Raw genomic sequence first — 26947 nt, forward strand, 5'->3', positions numbered from 1 at the left:
TGAAATTAACCACCACCCACCACATCAAAGGCTGGTCTTCATCTGAAGAAGGTGATGTTGTGTATATGGTGAGATTGGAAGGGAGTCCTCTATCACGAGCTCCTTCCAGAAAACCAAATGGTTAATTCCAATAAGTACTACCCCCAATTAGACCAACTGAAAGCAGCACTCGCTGAAAAGTGTCCAGAATTAGTCAACAGAAAAGGCATTATCTTCCATCAGGATAATGCAAGACCACATGTTTCTCTGATGACCAGGCAAAAACTGTTACAGTTTGGCTGGGAAGTTCTGATTCATCTGTCATATTCATCAGACATTGCCCCTTCAGATTTCCATTTATTTACAAAATTCTCTTAATGAAAAAAATTTCAATTCCCTGGAAGACTGTAAAAGGCACCTGGAACAGTTCTTTGCTCAAAAAGATAATAAGTTTTAGGAAGATGGAATCATGAAGTTGCCTGAAAAATGGCAGAAGGTAGTGGAAAAAAAGGATGAATATGTTGTTCAATAAAGTTCTTGGTGAAAATGAAAAATGTGTCTTTTATTTTTTACTTAAAAACCGAAGGCACTTTTTGGCCAACCCAATATTTGAGAGATCAGTAATGGATAACACTTTTATAAGGTAACATGACATCTACGTATTTATATTGCTTTGACAAATGGCAACCTTCATATAAGGAAATTACAACTGAAGTAAAGATGGACTCAGAGAATTAAGTCAGAGAGAATATGCAGATCAGGTCTTTGGGGACTGCTGAACAGTCATGGATTTCCCCTTCTCTACAATAGTCCTCTAAGTGCGCTACTTGACCCTGCACCATGGCCTTGGATGACTAACCCAAAGTGGGTTAATCAGATTCTATTTCCCAAACATAATGAATCTGGAATGCAAAATAAAAATTGGAAATATCAGATTCTGCATTATATTAATAGCTGTACTATATATACTCTTGTTGCTGAGGTACCACAGCTACCATTCTTCTACTGTCTTGATTGTTGAAGCCTCAAAGATTCCAGGAGATACTCTATTTTTCTTATTAAGGTGGCCGAAGTCTATTTCTATTATATACTGAATTTACTTTCATATCCTAAAAAGCCAATTAGAAAATCTTGTAATTAGAAAAGGAATTCATTTTTTTCTCTTCCTAAATAATAAGAGTTAAAAGAATTAGGCATCTAAACGCAGAACAGACAAAAAAATTTGTAGATCCAGATAATGGACCATTTGTTTTGAACTCTAATATGTTCATCATAGTTAGAAGACCACCATAAAGATCTGTAAATGGCTATGAAAAGTTATGCAACTAAAATGCATCTTAGAAAGCATTTCTGCCCACACTTATGCCTTATTTTATCGATAAAGGAGGCTGAAATTGAGAAGTGACTAACCCAGGTCATAAAGGGGTATTGAGGCAGTTGCAGGAAGACCAGCCTGGCTGGGGATATCCCTTTTCTAACATTTTTAAAACTCACTTATCCTTTCTGCAAATAAAAGCCAAATAGGATAACAGATAAAAAATCAATCATGTGGTTTAGAATACACACTTAAGCAAAGTTATCTAAATTCTCGAGCAGATGTTGACTCAGTCATAGACTTATGGTGAACTATGTGACATTTTCATTTTATAAGTTGAGAAAAAAAAAAAAAAAACACCACCTAAAGGGCAATGTAAGCAACTACGATTGTCTGACAATATCATCTTTCTTTTCCTTCTTACCCAAAAGAGAACTGTATGAAAGAACTTACCATAGATAAATTCCAAGGTGGTCCACGTGGGAAGTGGCCAGAAAGTCTCCAGTAGGGGACATAGTAACATTAAGAGGAGCTGAGTCCAACAAAAAGCTGTCTATAAGGCTATAAAAAGAATCAAGATGTTAAAGTATTTGAACTCTACCAAAAAGGATATAATTCACAAAATATATTTTTGCAAAAAGAACAAAGGGTAAGAGATGCAGAATTTTTTTCCTTTAAATCACCAACACCAGAAAGTCATCACTAACAAAGAGCTTTGTTAACTAAGTTACTATGTGAAAATAATGTCCTTAATGAGAAAGACCCAGAACACTAAATAGACCAATTAACTGAAGAAAGAGTTTCAACAACAGGGAGAGTACAGCAGGGAATGCTGTTTTTCTGGAATGCCATTTCAGTAGACTTAGAAACAATTCAAAGATGTCACACATTTAAAATAAATTATCTGTACTCTTCTGTATTTGTTATTTCAGTGAAAATAATAAAAGGTGCAGACAATAGAAGAAAGTAACAAAATAGTCATAAATAAGAATAAGAGAATGGAAGTGGAAAAAAAGTTGGAGCAATTCTGTTTTTCAAATAGGTAACTATGCTGTACATGAAACATGAAAATTCAGTCTATAGAGCATAACCATAAAGCAGTTACAGAAACCAGTCTCACAGCTTTAAAAATCTGTGAGCAGGGTGTTGAAATTGGAGAGGAAAAGGGAGCGATCACACTCAAGAAGAAGTCTCAGAATAGGCTTCTCAGAGAGCAGTGTGTGAAACGAGCCTTACAAATGGACATGAATTCAATGCATCTTGATGGTAAAGAAAGTATCTTCTGGGTGAAGGAAATGTGGAGGACAGGACGAGGGAAAATAGTGCCTAGTGAGGAGTGCAGTTTGGTCTTAAATACCAAACAACTGAGTTTGTTTCTATCTTTTGACCAATGGGAAGTCACTCTAGGCTTCTGAGCAGATAGTGGTGTAATCTTCATTTTTATAAGAAAATCTGCCAGCAGAATGTAGAATATATTTGAACAGGAAGAACAGTAAGATTATGGTAGCAGTCATCTAATAAGCAGTGCAGATGTGAACTAGGATAGTGGCAACAGGAAGTGAAACGAGGTGAATTTAAGGAGCAAAAAGAAAGACCTAACACATTGGCATCTTGCAGAGGAGGCTTCTTAGGCTGGCTAAGAGTGTGAATACTTTGCATACTTTAAGAGTACACTGGTTTTAATCAGGGCTGTTTTAAAAACTACTTTATTCACTGAAGCCAATACATTATCCATGAGAAAGCATGGCAAAATGACTGAAGTTCAGAAACTACATTAAATAAAACAAATTACTTCAAGAAAGAAAAACAGGAGTTAACACTTTTTTTAGTGCTCCACGCTAGGAAGTATCCTGAGTACTTGCACCTACTAATTTAATCCCCACAACCCTATGAGGCAGATCCATCCTTAACCATACACATTAGAAAAATGAGGCCCAGTAAGATTTAAAAAATTCCTCAAGGGAGAAAGTAACTGAGCCATAGCTGTCACCAAGCAGTCTACACTCAAGCACTATAAGCTCAGTAAAACCATTACTGAGACTAAAGGTACAACAAACAGTTGGACAGCACACACACCCAGAAGATGCCTACACTGGTGATTCATGGAGCACACTGTGAACAGTGGGAAATGAAGACTCTCCAATGGAGGCATTAACTGACTTGTCCATGATAAAATCTCTCTCAATGTGCTCACAGAGTGATTAACAATGTGAACCTTAACTAATGAATGCAAGATAGTAGGACAAGACTAAAATTAGGAGCACTACAAACAAACCCAAGTGTGCTCAGGACAATGACTGATGTTTAATTTTCACTTATGGGGAAAAAAGCTGAGTAATCTGTCTGATTTCTGCTCAACCCTTCTTTGGAAACTCACAAGAATAGCTGCTCTTGGGGATCAAAGGAATTGGGGAAAAGGACATTTGCTACACATTTATTATATACCAGAGACTGTTAAAATATTTGTTAATTCATTTAATGCAAATAACCAGAGCAGAAACTTTATCTTAATGTATACTGATGATTAAACCTAAACTCAGTAATTTCAGATCTTACCATTTCTTCTTTGTCTTAATATTTTTTCACTAAAAGTGTAAGTGTGTGAGGGTTGAAACTCCCTAACATGTTCAGAGTCTATCTATTAAAAAAAGAAGGGGGCGGAGTCAAGATGGTGGCATGGGAAGACGCGGAGATCGCATCTCCCCACAAACAGAACAGTTACCGGAGGCCAGCGGACCTGAGGCCCAAGCAGACCACAGGAACTCCGCAGCAACCAGCTTGTGGGATCTTGGTACACAAGCCCAGTGTCAGGCCTGCGCTCCTCAGGTGGGAGCTCTGAGTCCAAAACACTGGACTAACAGGGAAACCCAGTTCCCAGGAAATATCCTTTACCGTGAGGTCTCCCAGAGGTTCTCAGCTTAACACCAAGACCCAGCAGGAACACAATCCCGCCCAACCAAAGTGGGGGGAGAATGAGATGACAAAAAAATATGCCACAGATGAAGGAACAAGGTAAAAATACACAAGACCAAATAAATGAAGAGGAAATAGGAAAATTGCCTGAAAAAGAATTCAGTTATGATAGTAAAGATGATCCAAAATCTCGATAACAAACAGAAAATACAAGAAACAGTTAAAAAGGAATCAGAAGAACTAAAGAGCAAACAAACAGCACTAGATAAAATAACTGAAACTAAAAATACTCTAGATGGTATAAACAGCAGAATAACTGAGGCAGAAGACGAATAAGTGAGTTGGAGGATAGAATAGGGGAAATAATTGCCACAGAGCAGGAAAAAGAAAAAAGAATAAAAAGAATGGAAGACAATCTCAGAGACCTTGGTGACAACATTAAGCACACCAACATTCGAAACATACGCATCCCAGAGGAAGAAGAAGAAAAAAAAGGGTCTGAGAAAATATCTGAAGAGGGTATAGTGGAAAACTTCCCCAACATGGAAAAGGAAATAACGAAGTCCAAGAAGCGCAGAGAGTCCCATACAGAATAAACCCAAGGAGAAATACACTGAGGAACATATTAATCAAACTAATGAAAATTAAACACAAAGAAAAAATATTAAAAGCAGCAAGAGAAAAGCAACACATAACATATAAGGGAAAACCCATAAGGATAACAGCTGACCTTTCTGCAGAAACTCTGCAGGCAAGAAGGGAATGGCAGGATATACCAAAAGTCCTGAAAGAGAAAAACCTACAGCCAAGAATACTCTACCCAGCAAGAATCTCATTCAGATTCAATAGAGAAATCAAAAGCTTTCCAGACAAGCAAAAGTTAAGAGAATTCAGCACCACCAAACCAGCCTTACAACAAGTGCTAAAGGAACTTTTCTAAGTAGGAAACCCAAGAGAAGGAAAACACCTACAAAAACAAACCCCAAACAATTAAGAAAATGGTAACAGAAACACACATGTCAATAATCACCTTAAATGTAAATGGATTAAATGCTCTAACCAAAAGACACAGGCTGGCTGAATAGATACAAAAACAAGACCCTTTTATATGCTGCCTACAAGAAATCCACTTCAGACCAAGGGACACATACAGACTGAAAGTAAAGGGATGGAAAAAGATATTCCATGCAATGGAATTCTAAAGAAAGCTGGAGGAGCAATACTCATATCAGACAAACTAGACTTTAAAGTAAAGACTATTACAAGAGACAAGGAAGGACACTATATAATGATCAACGGATCCATCCAAGAAGAACATATGACAATTGAAAATATCTATGCACCCAACATAGGAGCACCTCAATACATAAGGCAAATGCTAAGAGCCATAAAAGGGGACATCAACAGTAACACAATAATAGTAAGAGACTTGAACACCCCACTTACACCAATGGACAGGTGATCCAAACAGAAAATAAATAAGGACACACAAGCTCTAAATGACACATTAGACCATCTCGATTTAATTGATATTTATAGGACATTCCATCCAAAAACTACAGAATACACTTTCTTCTCAAGTGCACACGGAACATTCTCCAGGATAAATCACATCTTGGGTCACAAATCAAGCCTTGGTAAATTCAAAAAAATTGAAATTGTATCAAGCATTTTTTCTGACCGCAATGCCATGAGACTAGATATCAATTACAGGAAAAAAACTGTAAAAAAATACAACCACATGGACACTAAACAATACATTATTAAACAACCAAGAAATCACTGAAGAAATCAAAGAGGAAATAAAAAAATACCTAGAAACAAATGACAATGAAAACACGACCCAAAACTTACGGGATACAGCAAAAGCAGTCCTAAGAGGGAATTTTATAGCAATAAAGCGCTACCTCAAGAAACAAGAAAAATATCGAATTAACACCCTAAGCTTACACCTAAAACAACTAGAGAAAGAACAAAAAAACCCCAAAGTGAGCAGAAGGAAAGAAATCATAAAGATCAGATCAGAAATAAATGAAAAAGAAATGAAGGAAACAATAGCAAAGATCAAGGAAACTAAAAGCTGGTTCTTTGAGAAGATAAACAAAATTGATAAACCATTAGCCAAACTTATCAGGAAAAAAAGGGAGAAGATGCAAATCAACAGAATTAGAAATGAAAAAGGAGAAGTAACAACGGACACCACAGAAATACAAAAGATCATGAGAGACTATTACAAGCAACTATATGCCAATCAATTGGATAACCTGGAAGAAATGGATACATTCTTAGAAAAATACAATCTTCCAAGACTGAACCAGGAAGAAATAGAACATATGAACAGACCAATCACAAGTACGGAAATTGAGGCTGTGATTAAAAAGCTCCCAACAAACAAAAGCCCAGGGCCAGATGGCTTCACAGGCGAATTCTATCAAACATTTAGAGAAGAGCTAACACCTATTCCTCTGAAACTCTTCCAAATTATAGCAGAAGGAGGAACACTCCCAAACTCATTCTACGAGGCCACCATCACCCTGATACCAAAACCAGGCAAAGATGTCACAAAAAAAGAAAATCATAGGCCAATATCACTGATGAATATAGATGCAAAAATCCTCAACAAAATACTAGCTAACAGAATCCAACAGCACATTAAAAAGATCATACACCATGATCAAGTGGGGTTTATCCCTGGAATGCAAGGATTCTTCAATATACGCAAATCAATCAATGTGATACACCATATTAACAAACTGAAAGATAAAAACCATATGATAATCTCAACAGACGCAGAAAAAGCTTTTGACAAAATTCAATATCCATTTATGATAAAAACTCTCCAGAAAATAGGAATTACCTCAACATAATAAAAGCCATATATGAGAAACCAACAGCCAACAGCATCCTGAATGGTGAAAAACTGAAAGCATTCCCTCTAAGGACAGGAACAAGACAGGGGTGTCCACTCTCACCATTATTATTCAACATAGTTTTGGAAGTGTTAGCCACAGCAATCAGAGAAGAAAAAGAAATCAAAGGAATCCAAATTGGAAAAGAAGAAGTAAAATTGTCACTCTTCACAGATGACATGATATTATACATAGAAAACCCTAAAGACTCTACCAGAAAACTGCTAGCACTAATCGATGAATTTAGTAAAGTAGCAGGATACAAAATTATTGCGCAGAAATCTCTTGCATTCCTATACACTAACAATGAAAGAATAGAAAGAGAAATTAAGGAAACTCTTCCATTTACCATTGCAACAAAAAGAATAAAATACCTAAGAATAAATCTGCCTAAGGAGGCAAAAGACCTGTATGCAGAAAACTGTAAGACACTGATGAAAGAAATCAAAGACGACCCAAACAAATGGAGGGACATATCATATTCTTGGATTGGAAGAATCGACATTGTGAAAATGACTGTACTACCCAAAGCAATGTACAGATTCAACGCAATCCCTATCAAATTACCAATGGCATCTTTCACAGACCTAGAACAAGAAATCTTACGATTTGTATGGAAACGCAAAAGACCCCAAATAACCAAAGCAATCTTGAGAAGGAAAGATGGAGTTGGTGGAATTAGGCTTCCTGACTTCAAACTATACTACAAGGCCACAGTGATCAAGACAGTATGGTAGTGGCACAAAAACAGAAAGGTAGATCAATGGAACAGAATAGAGAACTCAGAGGTAAACCCAAGCACATATGGGCAGCTTATCTTTGACAAAGGAGGCAAGGATATACAATGGAAAAAAGACAGCCTCTTCAATAAGTGGTGCTGGGAAAATTGGACAGCTACATGTAAAAGAATGAAATTAGAACACTTCCTAACACCATACACAGAAATAAACTCAAAATAGATTAAAGACCTAAATGTAAGGCCAGACACTATAAAACTCCTAGAGGAAAGCATAGGCAGAACATTCTATGACATACATCAAAGCAAGATCCTTTTTGACCCACCTCCTAGAATATTGGAAATAAAATCAAGAATAAACAAGTGGGACCTAACGACACTTAAAAGCTTTTGCACAGCAAAAGAAACCATAAACAAGACTAGAAGGCAACCCTCAGAATGGGAGAAAATACTTACCAACAAAGCAACGGACAAAGTTTTAATCTCCAAAGTATACAAGCAGCTCATGCAGCTTAATACCAAAAAAGCAAATAACCCAATCCACAAATGGGCAGAAGACCTAAATAGACATTTCTCCAAAGAAGACATACAGAAGGCCAACAAACACATGAAAAGATGCTCAACATCACTAATCATTAGAGAAATGCAGGTCAAAGCCACAATTAGGTATCACTTCACACAGCTCAGAATGGCCATCATCACAAAATCTAGAGACAATAAATGTTGGAGAGGGTGTGGAGAAAAGGGAACGCTTTTGCACTGTTGGTGGGAATGTAAGCTGGTACAGCCACTATGCAAAACAGTTTCGAGGTTCCTTAAAAAACTAAAAATGTAACTACCATATAACCCTGTAATCCCACTACTGGGCATATACCCAGAGAAAACCATGATCCAAAAAGAAACATGTAGCATAATGTTCATTGCAGCACTATTTACAATAGCCAGGACATGGAAACAACCTAAATGCTCCTCAACAGATGAATGGATAAAGAACATGTGGCACATATATACAATGGAATATTACTTAGCCACAAAAAGGAATGAAATTGAACTATATGTCATGAGATGGATAGACCTAGAGTCTATCATACAGAGTGAAGTAAGCCAGAAAGAGGAAAAACAAATAATGTATGCTAAGACATATATATGGAATCTGAAGAAATGGTACTGATGAACCCAGTGACAGGCAAAAGTGGAGATAGAGAAGTAGAGAATGGACTTGAGGACACGGGGCTGGGGTGAGGGGCTAGGGGAAGCTGGGATGAGGTGAGAGAGTAGCATAGACATATTTACACTACCAGCTGTAAAACAGATAGCTAGCAGGAAGTTGCTGTATAACAAAAGGAGATCAACTTGATGATGGGAGATGCCTTGGAGGGCCAGGACAGGGAGGGTGGGGGGAGTTGCGGGAGGGAGGGGATATGGGGATATATGTGTAGATGCAGCTGATTCACTTTGGTGTATCTCAAAGACTGGTACAAGAGTGTAAAGCAAATATATTCCAATAAAGAGTTTAAAAAAAAAAAAAGAAAGCTACTGCTTGAGCAAATTTATTTTACTTGATACTATAATTACTTTGGCAAACTCGTTGTGCAATGTGATTTCCACAGCTGCTGCGTGTGGGTAGGCTGGCCTTCCATTATGTAAAAGCATCAAATTGAGGAAGGTGGTTTCCACACACATAGCATATTTTACATGGTCAAAGTAGTTCATAAAGCTTAAGTCTACAGTTAATGCCAGACCTAGCTACCATATAGTCTCCTGTTAATCCTGTAAAATGAAAAGTCTCAGGTAAATTAAAAGGTTTTTGAGAGAAGGTGAAAAAAATTCCCATTTTAAAGGATCAGATTTTCAAGCACAAAGCCCCTCATATACAGGTAACATTAACTCACTTCTGATTATATTCTAAACAAATGCAGACAATGTCTAGATGTTCAATCTCCAGTGATGGAATCACCTTACAAAGGAAATTTTAATGAACAGAACAAAGGAATATTTTTTTGCCTCAGTGAGAAATGCAAAACAATGCTCTATTCCAATTATTCTCATGTAATCCTCCTCAAAAAGCAGGGGTGGGAGGGATGAGACAGAACAAAACGCAAAATTCTATTAAAACTATTTAAGTTTATATTGTTCTCACTCCCAAAACGAGTTCAACCTAAATATTTAAGAGATTAAAAGCAACCAGAAATTAAAGGTTGTAGTGGTAGGGGATGAAAGATAATTTCAGGAATAAAAAATTTCAACTCTGCTTCTCTGAGAATCCTACAAACACAAAATTTTCAGCACTTAAACAAAAACAACATTATAGGAAACAGTTCAGTACCTAAGCAATTCATTTTAGACAGGCGCAATTTCAGATGGATATATCTGTATGTTACCACACACATCAATGGTTACTCACAGTAGTTTCACTTTTTACCCCTTGTAATGAGTACATTTGTTCTTTACATATTTAACATGTTATGTAAATGATAAAATTGCTTACTGAAGAAAAAACTAGCAATCTCCAAAGGCTGTCATCATAATTATGTTTAAAAAAAAGGGGAAAAATCCCAGCAGTTACCTATGTTTGTATGATGAAATACTGATCCTTACTTCCTTACTATCTTCTACATCAAGGAGATCAAATCATCCTTAGAACATATACAACCCAAAACAAGGCTGATATCACAACTATTGGGAAGTCTTTCTTTCTCCTATGCTTATTACAGCAAAATCTCACTGACAAACTATGCAGCCTTGGGCAAGTCACTTAACTTCTCTCTAAGCCTCCATTTCCACATTTGCAAAACAGGACTAAAAAGTACCTATACCTAACAGGATATGAGAAAAGATGAAAAAAAAAAAAAGCATAAAAGTGCGTAGCAGGGCTTCCCTGGTAGTGCAGTGGTTAAGAACCCGCCTGCCAATGCAGGGGACATGGGTTCGAGCCCTAGTCCGGGAAGATCCCACATGCTGCGGAGCAACTAACCCCATGTGCCACAACTACTGGGCCTGTGCTCTAGAGTCCGGGGGCCAAAACTATTGAGCCCATGTGGGTGCCATCACTACTGAAGCCTGCGTGCCAAGAGCCCGTTCACCGTGACAAGAAAAGCCACGGCAATGAGAAGCCTGAGCACTGCAACAAAGAGTAGGCCCTGCTCTCTGCAACCAGAGAAGGCTCGAGCAGCAGCAATGAAGACTCAAGACAGCCAATTAATTAACTAATTAATTAATTTAAAAAAAAGTGTGTAGCAGCTCATGGTAAACGTTAGCTTGGCTGCAATTAGGCAGCAGCAGTTGTGTGACTCTGCTTTTCAACCTTTCTCATTTGCTTCACTTCAAATCCTAACCAAAAAAGTAGTTATTTTTTTCTTTATTAAAAATATATAAAGAAGATATGGTACATATATACAATGGAATATTACTCAGCCACAAAAAGGAACAAAATTGGGACATTTGTAGAGACATGGATGGACCTAGAGACTGTCATACAGAGTGAAGTCAGAAAGAGAAAATTATTGTATATTAACCCATATATGTGGAATCTAGAAAAATGGTACAGATCAACCAGTTTGCCAGGCAGAAATAGAGACACAAATGTAGAGAACAAACATATGGACATCATGGGGGGAAAGCAGGGTGGGATGAACTGGGAGATTGGGATTGCCATATATACATTACTAATAAGAAAAACAAATCAAATTACACACTTTAAATATATGCAGTTTATTGTATGTCGATTATAGCTCAATAAAAGTTCTTAAAAATATATATATATATACTTTGGTCCAACCAGTGTAGATATTATATTTTCTTTTATTAATCCCTATGTGACTCATTTCTTGTTCTTGGGTTTCTCCCAGCTTAATGCCTCTGTATTTACTTAAAATTGCCTGTGTTCACGGAAAAATAAGATACCAGAGTTGAAAACCTGTCATATTTAAGTCTGTTCATCTTTTTATTATAGTAAGAAATTCAGCAAAAAGGCTAATGCTGAGTCACAGATTGGTGGCTCTGATAATTCAAAAAGACACATGCACTCCAATGTTCATTGCAGCACTATTTACAATAGCCAGGACATGGAAGCAACCTAAATGTCCATCAACAGATGAATGGATAAAAAAGATGTGGTACATATATACAATGGAATATTACTCAGCTGTAAAAAGCAATCAAACTGGGACATGTGTAGAGACATGGATGGACCTAGAGACTGTCATACAGAGTGAAGTGAGTCAGAAAAACAAATACCATATATTAACACATATATGCGGACTATAGAAAAATGGTACAAATCAACCGGTTTGCAAGGCGGAAACAGAGACACAGATGTAGAGAACAAACATACGGACACCAAGTGAGGAAAGTGGGGAGGGCTGGGGGGGAATGAATTGGGAGACTGGGATACCAAATTGTACGCTCTAAATATATGCAGTTTATTGTATGTTAACCATATCTCAATAAAAGTTCTAAAAAAAAAAAAAAGATTGGTGGCTCTGAACACTACTTTCAGATCCTAATTCTTCCATTCCAAAAAAACCTTACCACTTTAAAAAAATATTTTGCCAATTTAGTACTACTGAACATTAACCTCTCTCTCCTATCTAATGTGAACTAAAACTACTAAAAAGGAAAAGTGAAAAGGGCATTGTCAACTCTATTTCTTGTACAACTTTCCTACTGTGAAGTAATTCAAATTATAATGTTCACTTTTAGAAAGTAGTGGAAGTCCAAGAAGCAAAAGCCTTATTAATATTTCTAATGGTACCTTTAGAAAAAAGTTGTGTTTTTTTTTAATTAAGAAAGCACCAACTTGAGGTGAACTTTTTGAAGCTGAAGGACACAGTCAACTAGTTATATTTTGCTTCATTTTAAGTAAAAAAGAGACAAAATTCCCTACTTATTAAAGCTGAACCTATTAGTGTCACTCTTGCTGTGCATATTCCAAATCTAGTATTATGTTGTAGAGACAGCTGTGCCTCATTCCTATATCAAACTTAAAGGGAAATAAGTACATCAGGGCTCTTCCTTTCTAAAGGCCAAATTGCTTTCAGGTATGAGCTTATGTAATACCCAAGAAAGAAGAGGAGTAGGATTGAGCAAAGCTTAGTTTATGAATATTTCAGAAGATTGAAAACTACTATCTTCCTTCTCATCTTTCTCACCTATCTCTTTCCTTATGGTATGTTCCTTTTCCCATCACTCCCTTCAAACTCAATGTTAGCAATTCTATGTTAAGTAATATGATTTCAAATTGTATCTATTCCTACATAATTTTTAACAACAAAGTACTCTCTCTCCCTGTAGGTCTCTCCTGTTCAAATTATTGAACAGACCTAATGTTTTTTCTTTAAGTGCTGTTTTAGTAGCAAGTTTCTAACCTATGACAGATTTCTCAACACTGTTGGGTTTTACCCAAATCTTAAGACACATATTTTCATCACTTTAAGGTATCTAAATGTCTTTTTTCAAGAATTATGTTAGAGGCAGAAAATATATAATATACACAAAGCAAAGTTAAGTGTTCTGATCTCAACTAAATTCAGTAGCAATAATAACAACAAAAACAAAAATACACTCAAAACAAAAGTCTGCAGTCCTAAAGTATGATCTCTACTTTGGAGTATCAAAAAGGCCACATGAGCTTTCTTAAGGTATATGCAACTCACGTCTATATCTCAATTTTGCAGGAAAAGAGAACCTAAGAGATTGGATTTTCCTCTCTATTATCTTTTATGGCATTAATCTCTGCTGTTTGAGATCAAAAACACCCCAAGGATAAAATATAGTCAGGTTAGAAAAATCCTCAAATATATTCACATTCAAAAAGTACATAATCCATCAACAAGTAAAAGTCACATGTAAATTAAATGACTGAGAAAACCTCTGATAAGGTTAGAGATTTAAAAACTCACCACCCAGATGGAAGGTCCCAAGTTCTAACAGAGCAATCCATTGAAGCACTTATTAACCAACGACCATCAGGACTGAAAGCCTTTAAGTTAAAAAAAAAAAAAAAAGAATATATATATATATAAATACATATATGTATATATGTGTATATGTATGTGTGTATGTATTTATGTTTCTGTCTGTATATTTAACAGCTTAAAGAATATAAGAAACAAAAAAGACAATGCATGCTTCATTAAAAAAGTTTGAAGCATAAAATTTACATCTTACATAAAAGAATATACCATTTCTTACTGATTTGGATACAGCTAAGGATTAAGCTTTTACATGAATTATGAAAAGTTTTAAAAATGAATAGTATCACCCAGTTTTCAATTTCTACTCCATAATCTCCTATATTTATAGACAATTAACAAACTGTTTGACTACTAATTGTTTTTAACATAAAACTGCTATTCTGAGAACATTCAATTAGAAATATTTTGTGAGCTTAATTTCAATTATAGAGTGTCTGCAAAAGCAACAAAAGCTACATTTCCTTGAAAAGAATCTATATATTAGAATGGCTTTCTAAAAATTAATCCAAAATGATTTTGAAGAATGCAAATTCTCTTAATAGTTATTAAAGAAGTCCTTCTACTTCTAATTCTAGATTCAGTTAAAAATCTTTTCTTCCTTAATGATGTTTTATTTCCAAAGTATAATTTAAGACCAGATTTTCAAAATAAATTTAAATAGTAAGCTACTTATGCCACCTTAAAGAAGTTACATCTTCTCTACAGATAAAAATGGAAAAATAATAGCTCTCTTTGCCTGCAGCACATGAGCTTTAAACCAGGTCAAATGTGAAAGAAGACCAAAAAGGAAAAACTTTAAGGTTTAGAAGAGTAGTAGATTGTTCATCCAGGAGTATAAACACACCACAGGGATTATGACCATCCATATTAGCAAATGACAGTGGAATAAGTGAACTCTAACTTGGTCACGAGGCTGCGATGATACTGTGGAAACTCAAACCTTAAGGTACCGAGAACTCAATTTACAGAAAGACAGTGCAGATAATAAAGAATGGGAAAATGACTTTGACAGGTGAAGTCATGTTATAAGTGCTCATAGATTTAACTGAACAGGAGTAATTTATTACTGACTAGGAGAAACTCTAGACACACAATTTGAAAGTAAAGTTTGAAAAGGAAAGAAATAGGAAGAGAAAGTTGGCATTGACAGCTGTTTCAAAAATGAATTTCATCAAAATTACTCCACTCCCATCCCCATTTCTATAGATGCTGTCACAACAAATCCTGTTGATGGGTAGTTTTATCAATCTCTTATCTGCAGAATAACAATTTCCTGATTGTTTTCCTCCCGATTTTTAAGGAAATGGGTAATTCTTTAAAATTCAGATTTTTGGTGTGAGAACTGATAAGTAAATGTAGCTATTGGGAGTGCCACTAAATAGGATTTAATTAATTAATTTTTTCTGTTTTCAAGTAAATCAAGATATCTGCAATTGACACGAAGTCCTCACTTACTCTTTTTAAGCTAGAACAACTTCTTACCATATTTCTCACTGTAAGAACATAATAGTAAACTAAAACACATTTTTATTAAACTCTTTTGAAGTTAAGATATATAAACTTTAGAAACAACACTAAACTAGAATAAACCAAGAATCAGATATTCCAGGTCTCCTACTATTAATTCAGTTGAAAACTAGAAATGAGTTCTCTCAGCTTAGTTTAATATTAAGTCAAAAATGATATACTTATGTTTCAAAGAATCATTCATTCTCCAAAGTATATTCTGGCTTATTTAGAGTTAAAGAGAAAAAAATGAACTCTGGGATTTATACTTTAATCTAAAGGGATTAACTTCCTGAGAAATATTAAACTTCTTTTAATTCTAAATTTTCCTTAAAAGTCTCTTATTTGAAAATTAGTCTCCTAATTATTTATTTTGAACATCTCCTCATATGATGAGTTTAATGTTATTAAAAGATAAGTTTCAATTATGTGAACATTTTTAACCTAAACAGAAATAGAAATGAATCAAGTTTTATTTAAACATCTAAAGTTTGTTTTACCATGTCATTTATTTGGCCTTGGTGTCCAGAAAACTCTCTGACAATCTTCCTAGTTTCTATGTCCAAAACACTAATGGAGAAGTCATCCAAGGCGAGTCCCAGAATACCACTAGCAAGACAAATGCACCAGTTTTAATAAACAAACAAACAACAACAAAAAAAATCCTTGAACTAAAATCTCACAGTCATTTAAATTTTGTTAATCAAGTATACCTTTGGGGGAAATTAAGCAAAATGCTGTTCTTTCATATGAAAAGTCTGGTTTTTCCCACCTGGTAAATTACGTACAGTTGACCGCTTTACATGAGGGTTAGGGTGCTGACCCTCTGCAGTCAACACCTGCATGCCCTCCATGTCCATGGTTCTGCATCTGTGAACTTAACCAACAGTGGCTCACGTAATGCTATAGTGAGTATTCAGTGAAAAAAAGTTGTGTGTAAATGGACCTGCACAGTTCAAACCTGTGTTGTTCAAGGGTCTATGGTACTTTACTTAAATTAAGAACTGAAAACATCAAGAAGAAAGGCCATTATTATTAAAAGAAAAACTTCACCTGTCTCTGTGTAGCAGCATCATATTTGGAGATGAATCAAGGCTCATAGAATGAATTAAAACTTTGTTTTTAAAGTTCCAGAACTTGAGTACTCCTTCACTACCAGTTGTAATTGTCAACTGGTTTAATCCATCCACTGCAACACCTCTAACAGATCCTTTATGGGCTTTAAAGCATATTGTTAAAAGAAAAAAGAAATAAAAATTCCAATTGACTCTCTGAACACTACACAAAGAGTGATTCCTTTATTTAAATATCTAAGTTCCCACTATTTAACTCCCCTAAAATCTTTAAATTAATGTGGATTTTAGGAAGCAGAGAGAAGATTATTATACCACTCGAGTAATAACAAAATCCATCAGGCTGACACCATGAAGGTTTCAAAAAATAATTAAGATGTTGCGCTTAATGCAAGGAGAAGGGAAAAAACCCTTCAATTTCTAAAATATCCACTTTCTCCTAATACAACCATGACTTCATTCTCTTTATTTCAACATGGTGTTTCCAACAGATATAATGGCAGTATCTGCCGCATGTGGTTGATGATAACCCATATGTAACTTTAGCAAAATGACTGGCACTTAAGAATTTAATAAATACCAGTGACCTTTATTAGCCTTATGTCTATCTATACTACTTTTTTAAAAAATAAGAAGGAAAAAAAAATTCAGTACCTTGATCTTTGCCAAAACTTCCTCGGTGTATACCCGACTGCATGTTATACATATCTACAGTTCCTGATGAGAGACCAATTACAGCAAAGTTTCCACAAGAAGTTATATCCACTGCCTTAAGGGAAAAAAAATTAACACAAATGACACAGAAAATAGCTAATATTTTTATTGTACTTTATGGTTTCCAAAGTATTTTTTTTTAACCTACTAATTGTCTGATTTACAAAAAAAGGAATGATAAATGAATTGCTTCATTAATTTTCTTAAACATAATGAATTATATTTGGGTGTATTAGAAACATCTGCTTGATTCTATCTCCATTCTCTAAGAAATATGGAGAAATCCATACTTTCAAGACAGCAAAACACAACCAAAGTTAACTCAATTGAAATTTACTAAGTCAGGAGAATGGTACAACTGGTCTTCAATTTTTAATTTATTCACAACAGTGCTAAAGTCAAAGCATTCCATTGCCTAATTTCTTGTTACCTTACCTTAGTTTTGTAATTGCTTCTATAGCCAATATAAAACTGAAACCATATCAGTTAGGATGTCCATGAAGAAGCCCAAAATATTTTAATTACAACACATTAGGAAGGAAATACATAAGCTACTGCATGGAAAACAGTTTATAAGGAGTTTCTGTAAAAATAAACTCATATTTTAATACTTGAAGTAGCAATATTATATTTAAAAGGTGCCTTTTTTTCTGTTAAAAACATGAGACTGGCCATGTGGTGGGTCATGCCCAGAGAAATCCTTCATTGCCACTGTGTGTCAGTCAGATGTCACCCACCCAAGAGTTAATTCAAAAGACTGCTGAATTTATGCCTAAAGAAAAGATGACTTCTAAAACCTAAAAGAAAATATTCAATAGAGGATATTTAACTGTGCAAAACAGCATAAGACTGATACACCACTGAGTTAAGATATATTTACATAGCATCCACAGAAGTATGCTCCACTTATATATATATATTTTCCTAGATAATTATATCTTATTACTTGAAAAAACTTTTAGATAGGAAATTGCAGACTAATCTTAAAAAGCATTCTCTCTCCCTAAATAGAACACTAACATAATTTCACCTATTTTGAGTAACTTGTAAATGTTTATGCTATGTTATATAGTTACGCTCTCAGGAACTAATCAAGATACTAGGCTATAACCTGTAAGCAATAATGGCCCAGATGGCCCTGCTATACAGTAGTCCCCCTTATCCACAGGGAATATGTTCCAAGACGCCCAGTGGATGCCTGAAACACTGGATAGCACCAAATGCTATACATACTATTCTTTTTTCCTCTACTGATGGGGAGGTAGTGTATACAGCATGGACATGTCAGATAAAAAGATGATTCAGGACAGAGAGGGACAGTGCTACTCAGATGGCATGCAATTTAAAACATATAAATTGTGTATTTCTGGAATTTTCTATTTAATATTTTCAGATTAAAGTTGACGGTGGATAACGGAAACCATGGAAAGCAATCATGGATGGGGGGGTGGGTACTGCTGTACTTTTTGGAACTTGCATTTATTTTAATAGGATTTATTGTTGTTAATGGGACTGCTTCTGGAAGTCTCCTTTTATTCATTCATTCATTCATTCATTCTAACCTATTGTTGAAGACAGCACAAGTAAAGCAAAAATGAATAAGCTAAGAAGGTTACCTTCGAGTGACAAATTGTACTCTAGTGCATAGGTTCTCTGATAAATACTTAACTGCTTTACCACTTATTGGCTACTGGCTTTGTTCCAGATAGCTAACTCTGCCAGGGTTAGCTATCTGGAACATTTGTCACAGCTAACAAATGACACAGCACCAGTTAAGTATCACTTGGGAAAACCCAAAACACACACACACACACACACACACACACACACACACAAATGTTCTATGAGTGATCATTATAAGCTGTGAGTTAAGAACATAGATTCTAGAAGGAGTGGTCCTAGGTTCAAATCCCAGCTCTTCCATTTACTAGTTTTACTGATCTTAGGCACATTACTCATTACAGTAATCCACAGCTTCAGTTTTATTGTCTATTAAAGAGGCTAACAATACTCCATATCATACGACTCTTGTGAGAAGAAAATAAAATAGCATTGATATGTGCTAGGCAGAGGGCCTGGAAGAAAGCAAGCACACAAAAATGTTAGCTGTAATTATTATCACCACTACTATTACAAAAGCTACTCAAAACTGTGCAGGTAAATTTAAGAAGTTTAAGACAGAATCTCTATGGCTTAGAGATAATAGCTTAAGAGTGGATTTTTGTACTATGGAGAATAGAGCATACATACTGACAAAATTGTACAAAATAGGATCAAATGTGGTTATAGTTTTAAAACAATCTTGGAAAAAGAACTTGGAAGATTCAATCATCCTGATTTCAAAAAACTTACTAGAAAGGTACCATAACCAAGAAAGTGTGGTGCTGGCATGAAAATAGACATACAGAATAATTAAAGAGAAATGAGAGTCCAGAAAAAAACCCTCACATTCATGTCAAACAATTTTTGGCAAGGGTACCAAGACCATTCAATGGGGAAAGAACAGTGTTTTGGGCAAATGATGCTGACATAATTAGATGTCCGAATACAAAAGAATGAACTTAGACCCCTACATGACATCATACACAAAAATTAACTCAAAAAGCAATACAGACCTAACTTTAAGAGCTAAAATGATGAAACTGAGAGGAAATCACAGGAGTAAATCTTCATGGCCTTGAGTTAGGCAATATTTTTAAAAAACCATAAGCAAAAAAAAAAAAAAGATAGGTTGGACTTCAAAATTAAAACCCCTCATGCTGAAGTGAAACCAACAAGAAAAGGAAATGACAGCTCACAGAATGGGAGAAAATATTCGCAAATGACATATCTGATAAGGGAACTGTATCTAGAATATATAAAGAGCTATTTCAACTCAAGAGTAAAAAGATAAATAACCCTGTTAAACAACAGCAAAGAATCTGAGTAGACATTTCTCCAAAGGAGACACAGAAATGGACAATAAGCACATGAAAAGATGTTCAACATTGTAAAGTCATTGGGGAAATGCGAATCAGAAACCACAGTGATATACCACTTATACACACTAGGACAACAATAATCAAAAGAACAGACAAGCACAAGTGTTGGTTAGGACATGCAGAAATTGGACCCTTATACATTGCTGGTGGGAATATAAAACTGTGCAGCCACTTTGGAAAACAGGTTGGCAGTTCCTCAAAAATGTTAAACAGAGTTACATTATGACCTAACAATTCCACTCCTAGATACAAACATAGAAAAATAAAAACATATGTCCATACAAAAACTTGTGCACTGATGTCCACAGCAGCATTATTTATAATAGTCAAAAACTAGAAACAACACAAACGTCCATCAACTATCAGTGGCTAAACAAAATGTGGTTTTATCTACAAAACGAAATATTAGTCAGCAATAAAAGGAATAAAGTATTGATACATGCTACACAGATGAACCTTTAAACATGCTAAATGAAAGAAGCCAGTCACAGAGACCATATATATTGTATGACTGTATCTATGTGAAATACCCAGAATAGGTAAATCTATAGACTATAGATAGAAAGTAGGTTGTGATAGCCTAGGTTGGGGAGATGGGGAAGGAGAAAAGTGAGAGAATGGGGATTACTGCTAGTGGGTGCAGGGTTTCTTTGTGAGGTGATGAAAATATTCTAAAATTAGATGGATTAATTTTGGTGATAACTGCATAATGCTATGAATACACTAAAATCCATTAAATTATACACTTTAAAATGAGTGAATTTTATGGTGTGTGAATTATATATATATCAGTAAAACTTTTTTTGAAAAAGCAGAAGCAACAATTCTGCAAAGCAAATTTGACATCACTTTCTTATACCTTAAAACCTGAACCCAACAGATTTATATTATTATCAAAAGAAAACAAAATAAAACTTTAACAGAGGAGTAAGAAGTTAACAGTGGCATTTAAAAACCATATTTAAAAAAGGCTTAGACAATACTCAATCAGACAAATATAAGAAATAAAGGATTTAAATAACTTCCACATCTCTAACTCTTTAAAGATTTAGCTGAATCTTACTCCAACACTGAAAGAAAGAAAAGGAAGGAAAAAACCTTAATAAGAGTCACATTCATTAAAATAGTACTATATACTCAACATAATTCAGGTAAGGAAGTATATTGATAAATGCTCAAATCCCCCTCAAAGTATATCCTGAGTAATCCTATATTAATCAGAAAATTAAAATAACCAATATACTAAGTCCAATTAAGCAAAGATTAACTTAAACCTAAAATAATTCTCTTAAAGTTGGAAAACACTATCAGCGAAAAATTTCAAAATGTTAAACTATGTTCTTTGTTCTTTCAATCAATATTATCATTAATAAACTGTAGTATAACAAGACAACGACAAGACAGTTTTACAGGAGAAAATGCCCTTATAAACAAGTTCACTTACTGTTGCAGTTATGTCATCTTTCTTCAGCTCTTTTGGCTTGAGAAAGTAAGCACCTATTGTAGATCTTTGATAGTTCCAGGTTGAGCAAGATAGCTTACCTTGATGGCAAGCAATGATACCATCCCAGTCACTTTCACGAGCTTCCTCTAAAACATAATTAAAATCATAAATCAAATTGCTTTTCATCCCCTCACTCATTCATTCGTGTATTTTATTTATTAAGCATTTAATATTCTATGTTGTAATTAGGCACTAGGGACTGGATGGTAAACAGGTAATTCCTGACAGCAATGAACTTCCAATCTAACAAGAGATTCTGATTAGAAGAAATTATTGGGTGGGCCAAAAGGTTCATTCGGTTTTTTCTGTAAGATGGCTCTAGTAGCACCTAAGTCGTCTTTAACGTCATTTGAAACAATTTTGTTAGACTGTATGTGACACCTATCATACCAGCGTGCATTTAAAAAATGACATTAAAGTTGGTGACTTTTTGTGTAGCCATTTTAATACTGAAGATGGAAGAAAAAAAGCAAAATTTTCGGCATATTAGGCTTTATTATTTCAAGAAAAGTAAAAACGCAACTACAACACATAAGAAGATTTGTGCAGTGTATGGAGAAGGTGTGACTGATCGAAAGTGCCAAAAGCGGTTTGTGAAGTTTTGTGCTGGAGATTTCTTGCTGGATGATGCTTCACGGTCAGGTAGACCAGTTGAAGCTGACAGAGATCAAATCGAAACAGTAACTGAGAACAATCAAGTTATACCACCCGGAAGATAGCCTACATACTCAAAATATCCAAATCGACCACTGAAAATCATCTGCACCAGCTTGGTTATGTGAATCACTTTGATGTCTGGGTTCCACATAAGTTAAGGGAAAAAAACCTTTTTATTGGTATTTTCTCATGTGATTCTCTACTTAAACATAATGAACACGTTATGTTTTTAAAACAAATTGTGACAGGTGATGAAAAGTGGATAATGTACAACAATGTGGAACAGAAGAGATCATGGGGGAGGCAAAATGAACCACCACCAACCACACCAAAGACCGGTCTTCATCCAGAGATGATGTGTATATGGGGGGATTGGAAGGGAGTCCTCTATCATGAGCTCCTTCCGGAAAACCAAACAATTAATTCCAATAAGTACTGCTCCCAATTAGACCAAGTGAAAGTGGCACTCGATGAAAAGCGTCCAGAACCAGTCAAGGGAAAAGGCATTATCTTCCATCACGGTAATGCAAGACCACGTTTCTCTGATGACCAGGCAAAAACTGTTACAGCTTGGCTGGGAAGTTCTGATTCATCTGTCCTATTCACCAGACATTGCCCCTTCAGATTTCCATTTATTTACAAAATTCTCTTAATGGAAAAAATTTCAATTCCCTGGAAGACTGTAAGAGGCACCTGGAACAATTCTTTGCTCAAAAAGATAAAAAGTTTTGGGAAGATGGAATCATGAAGTTGCCTGAAAAATGGCAGAAAGTAGTGAAACAAAAGGGTGAATATGTTGTTCAATAAAGTTCTTGGTGAAAATGAAAAATGTCTTATTTTTACTTAAAAAACCGAAGGCACTTTTTGGCCCACCCAATACAATAAAGTACGATAGTGTCTTATAAGAGTACCCAGAAAGAGCTTACTAAGAGATCTGAGGAGAGTAATAAATGGCTCCTTGAAAGAAGTAAAACAAGTGGAAATTAACCTGGGGCGGGGGGGGGGGGGGTTGCGGTGCTGGAGCAGAGAGGGGTTGAGACACACACAGAGGCCCAAGAGTAACTTGAACAAAATTAAGCACAGCAAGTAAGTGAAGTATTTTCTAGAGAGGGATGGGAGGAAGGCAAGGCCACTGGGTCACATTACCAAGGGTCTTGAAAGCCATGTTTAGGAGAGGAGATTCCAGCCAAAAGATAATAAGGGGCCACTAAAAAGTTTTTAAGCATATGAATGACATGATTCAGACGTCTCAGAAAGACCACTCAGGCTCTAAGACAGAAAATAGACAGGAGGGTGGTTAAAGTTAAAAAAAAAAAATTACTGGTCATCTGGTTGTTATAAATAACTTTGAAATGGAAATGGTGCCTATACAATGATTTCTGTGACAGTTTTCACTCAGTAATCTTATCACCCATCTACATTTCTCTTAAAATCACTTCTTCAAATGATTCACTGCTCAAATGACATAGTATACTAAGACCTCAGTATACTAAGATGTGTTTAGATCTTGATTACATTAGCCAGAGCTCTATTTTCTCAGTTCTCACCTTTTTACATTAGTGACTTTCTTATACCAGGCATATAATAGAATAATTAGAAGGGTTACAAAATGAAACAGCAAATACTGTTTATTAATAGCATACAGAGACCAAAGGTTAAAATTAACAGGTAACAAGTTCAAATTACAAATAACTCATTTTCAGTCTTCACACAAGACTAGCATGCACTTGGGATGCATCCAGGATTCATACTGATATTTGCTAAAACATTTATTAAAATGGAAGAATTAAAGAAATGTTTGAGTTACCCTCCAGACGCTTATTAAAATATTTGTAAAAACACTTATTAAAATGGAAGAAATAAATACATAGGAGGATATAAATGACAGTGCAGAACTTGAAACACAGTATGAAGTTTCTTACCAGCTGCAAACTTTGTGATGGGTGGAAGTCTCACAGACATGGCATTCTGAAGTCCTTTACGTTTGACTCTCTTTTTATTTATTAATCCTGGGGTTAGGGGAGAAGGGAATATATAGCTATGAATCCTTCTTAATGAAAAATGTTTATAAAAGAAAAGCTACTCATTATCATAACTATAAAGTTCAAGATATTCCCATTTAAGTCAGGTGCAAAATAGATATTACCACTATTATTAGTAGTATTAAAAATTATAGTTAGAAATATGAATGAACAGACTGCATTCACAATATTAGCAAAAAAATATAAGCAAATTATATTAAAACATATAAATACTACCAAATAATTTTAAATATGTAGGACCAATAGGAAGAAAACTAAAAAAACTTCACTGTGGAACATTAAAGACAACTTGAATGAGGATATATCATTTTCCTAGACGTGACGATTCTTAAAAGTATCAAATCTCTCCAATTTGATTCTAAGAAGAATTATTTTGGATATTGATTTAAAAATGATCCTGAAATTCATCTGGAAGTATATACATGCATGAACAGCCAGGATATTAGCTTATAAAGAAGAGTAATTATAAATAAAACTGAACATTTTTGTTTAATAAACAAAAGCTTTCAAATAACAGAAACCATGGGAAGGGATAGAGAATAAAAAGAGCTCTTTCTGCAAAAAAGATGGGACACTTCTTACTTTGATGCTTTCTCTAAGCTTCCTTCCACCTTTAAAATACTGCATTCGGCAAATGGCTCAAGTTAGATCGTCAATGTCTTTTGGGTGGTAGCTGTATATGTTTTTAAAACTTAAGATGTTTCTTTCCACCTAAGATATCTAACTCTTCAATAATCTTACAGCAGCACCTCAATCACTTCTATAGCAACACTGATCTTAGGTATCTTACTACTACTCTTTCACACAAGGGATTTTTATTTCATCTGAGAAAGAGGAAATTTATCAATGAAACTTCCTTTGATTATCTCACAGAATCTTAAAATGATTTTTTTTTGTGACCAACAGCTTTTTTTCCATCTTGCAAATGACGTACCATGTCCCAAGCTCTTGTTAAATTTTTCATGTATCGTGGAAAAGGACTGAAGAGTTCCATCCTGACCTGTTGATATACACAGAAAATGCCTAATTAAGCTTCATCGAAACAATGGACGATTTGAATTACAGCTCTTATAAAATCAGATTCTACAAAAAGAATGAAGTTAGTTTGCAGCACTTTAAAAGGAAAGCTGATTGTAACTACCTAATTTATAATATTCAACTGCACACAGAATACCATTTAGTAGGAACAAAGGATAAAAAGAGGCGCTAATAGTTGCCAGTAAATTATTTGTATAGGCAAGGGCCACATTTCTGGAATTTGCCCATTCTGTCTCCCAGGATTAGTAAACAAAATGACACTTCAAATAAAAATAATATCAGCTACAGTGTTCCTTGAAGTATTCAAAAACAATCTCCTCATTTTACCCAGATTTCCAAGTTACTCAAAAAGACATTTGAATCTAAAAATATGTAAATACCAAATAAATATTAAACATTCTGCTCTCATTACTTGCTGAAATAAATTAATAGCACAAAGCAGAAACTCACTTGCACTAAGAATTTGTTGTCCGTTTTGTCCATAATATCTTACTTTGGTAAGAGGAGCACTATGTCCCATTCTGAATCGCAAAAGCCGGCCTTCACCTGTGGGACCATCGAATATCCATATCTGCCAAGAAATGAAAAAGTAAGGTTCTTTCACAATGTGTTAGTGATCTGCAAGCAGTCAAATCATCCTCTACACAAATCTAGCACTGGGTAGTGCCTGCAGACCACTGACCCTGGGGTTGGGGAAAAGATACTCTGCAACTCTCTCACTTCACTAAAAGGTATGTAACCTGCTATGCTTTTTACTTCATCTACAGTATATCAATATTTTATCCCACATTCCTTTCATCTTCTAGGTTCCAGGCTGATAAAATTACAGCAGGCTTGTAATAACCCAAAGAGTAGAACAAATGAGCCAAGAAAGATAATAATAATCATAGTACCCTGAGAGCATTGTCAGCACCATTTGTGACAAGAAGTGGCTCTCTATGAAGAAATGTCAATCCGGCAATTGCTGTAGAATGTGCATTTCTCATTTGATTGATTAACTTTTTGTCTTCTAGATCCCAGAGTCCAATATGGCCACATGGGCTTCCAGCTGCCATTACTGGATGACCATCTGTTGTTAAAACAGAACACATTAAGAAAAAGATGCAATGTAAAACAATTAAACTTAAGAATTTCTCTCTTGGGCTTCCTAGGTGGCTCAGTGGTTGAGAATCCGCCTGCCAAGGCAGGGGACACGGGTTCGAAACCCTGCTCCAGGAAGATCCACCCCCCCCCACCCAAAAAAAAGAAAAAAAAAAAAGAATTTCTCTCTTCACCCTATTAATCCATAAAGTTAAAAAAAAAGACTATACACCAATAATTTATCAATATTCCTTTGGCTCTTTACATTCCAGTATTTCATTCATTTATAGTAGATTAAATTAAAAGAAAATATTAAGAAAATTTCTATGAGCTTCAAAGTAATGCATTTTAAGTGTTCTTAATTTTCATCAATAAACAAGTTAAGAGTTACCTGTGCGAAATGAAATAGAAGTAATAGGTCCCCAGTCTTGACGAAACTTCATTAATGTTTCATCAAACTTAATGTTGTGAATGATAACCTGACCCGACATAAGACCAACAGCAACAACATCCACAGCTGGTGCC

At 35.2% G+C, this 26947-nt stretch overlaps 1 protein-coding gene across 2 annotated transcripts in view; it reads right to left on the bottom strand.

Annotated features, from left to right (window-relative positions):
* The window catches only part of WDR36 (WD repeat domain 36), a 45050-nt gene that overhangs the window by 9067 nt on the left and 9036 nt on the right, over positions 1-26947 (bottom strand). For both annotated transcript variants that reach the window (XR_009054198.1, XM_057737688.1), the window contains exons 7-17: positions 26814-26946; positions 26236-26411; positions 25793-25913; positions 25239-25304; positions 24185-24271; positions 21546-21691; positions 17061-17175; positions 16387-16552; positions 15834-15942; positions 13753-13832; positions 1748-1855 (exon numbers count right to left, since the gene is read on the bottom strand). Coding sequence is in view for 1 of the 2 variants with exons in the window: in XM_057737688.1 (XP_057593671.1) it covers positions 1748-1855; positions 13753-13832; positions 15834-15942; positions 16387-16552; positions 17061-17175; positions 21546-21691; positions 24185-24271; positions 25239-25304; positions 25793-25913; positions 26236-26411; positions 26814-26946 (1307 nt within the window). In the remaining variant the exon portion in view is untranslated. The remainder of the gene's footprint in view (positions 1-1747; positions 1856-13752; positions 13833-15833; positions 15943-16386; positions 16553-17060; positions 17176-21545; positions 21692-24184; positions 24272-25238; positions 25305-25792; positions 25914-26235; positions 26412-26813; position 26947) is intronic.

Source organism: Hippopotamus amphibius, chromosome 1, assembly GCF_030028045.1.
Source record: "Hippopotamus amphibius kiboko isolate mHipAmp2 chromosome 1, mHipAmp2.hap2, whole genome shotgun sequence".
Classification (NCBI taxonomy): Eukaryota; Metazoa; Chordata; class Mammalia; order Artiodactyla; family Hippopotamidae; genus Hippopotamus; species Hippopotamus amphibius.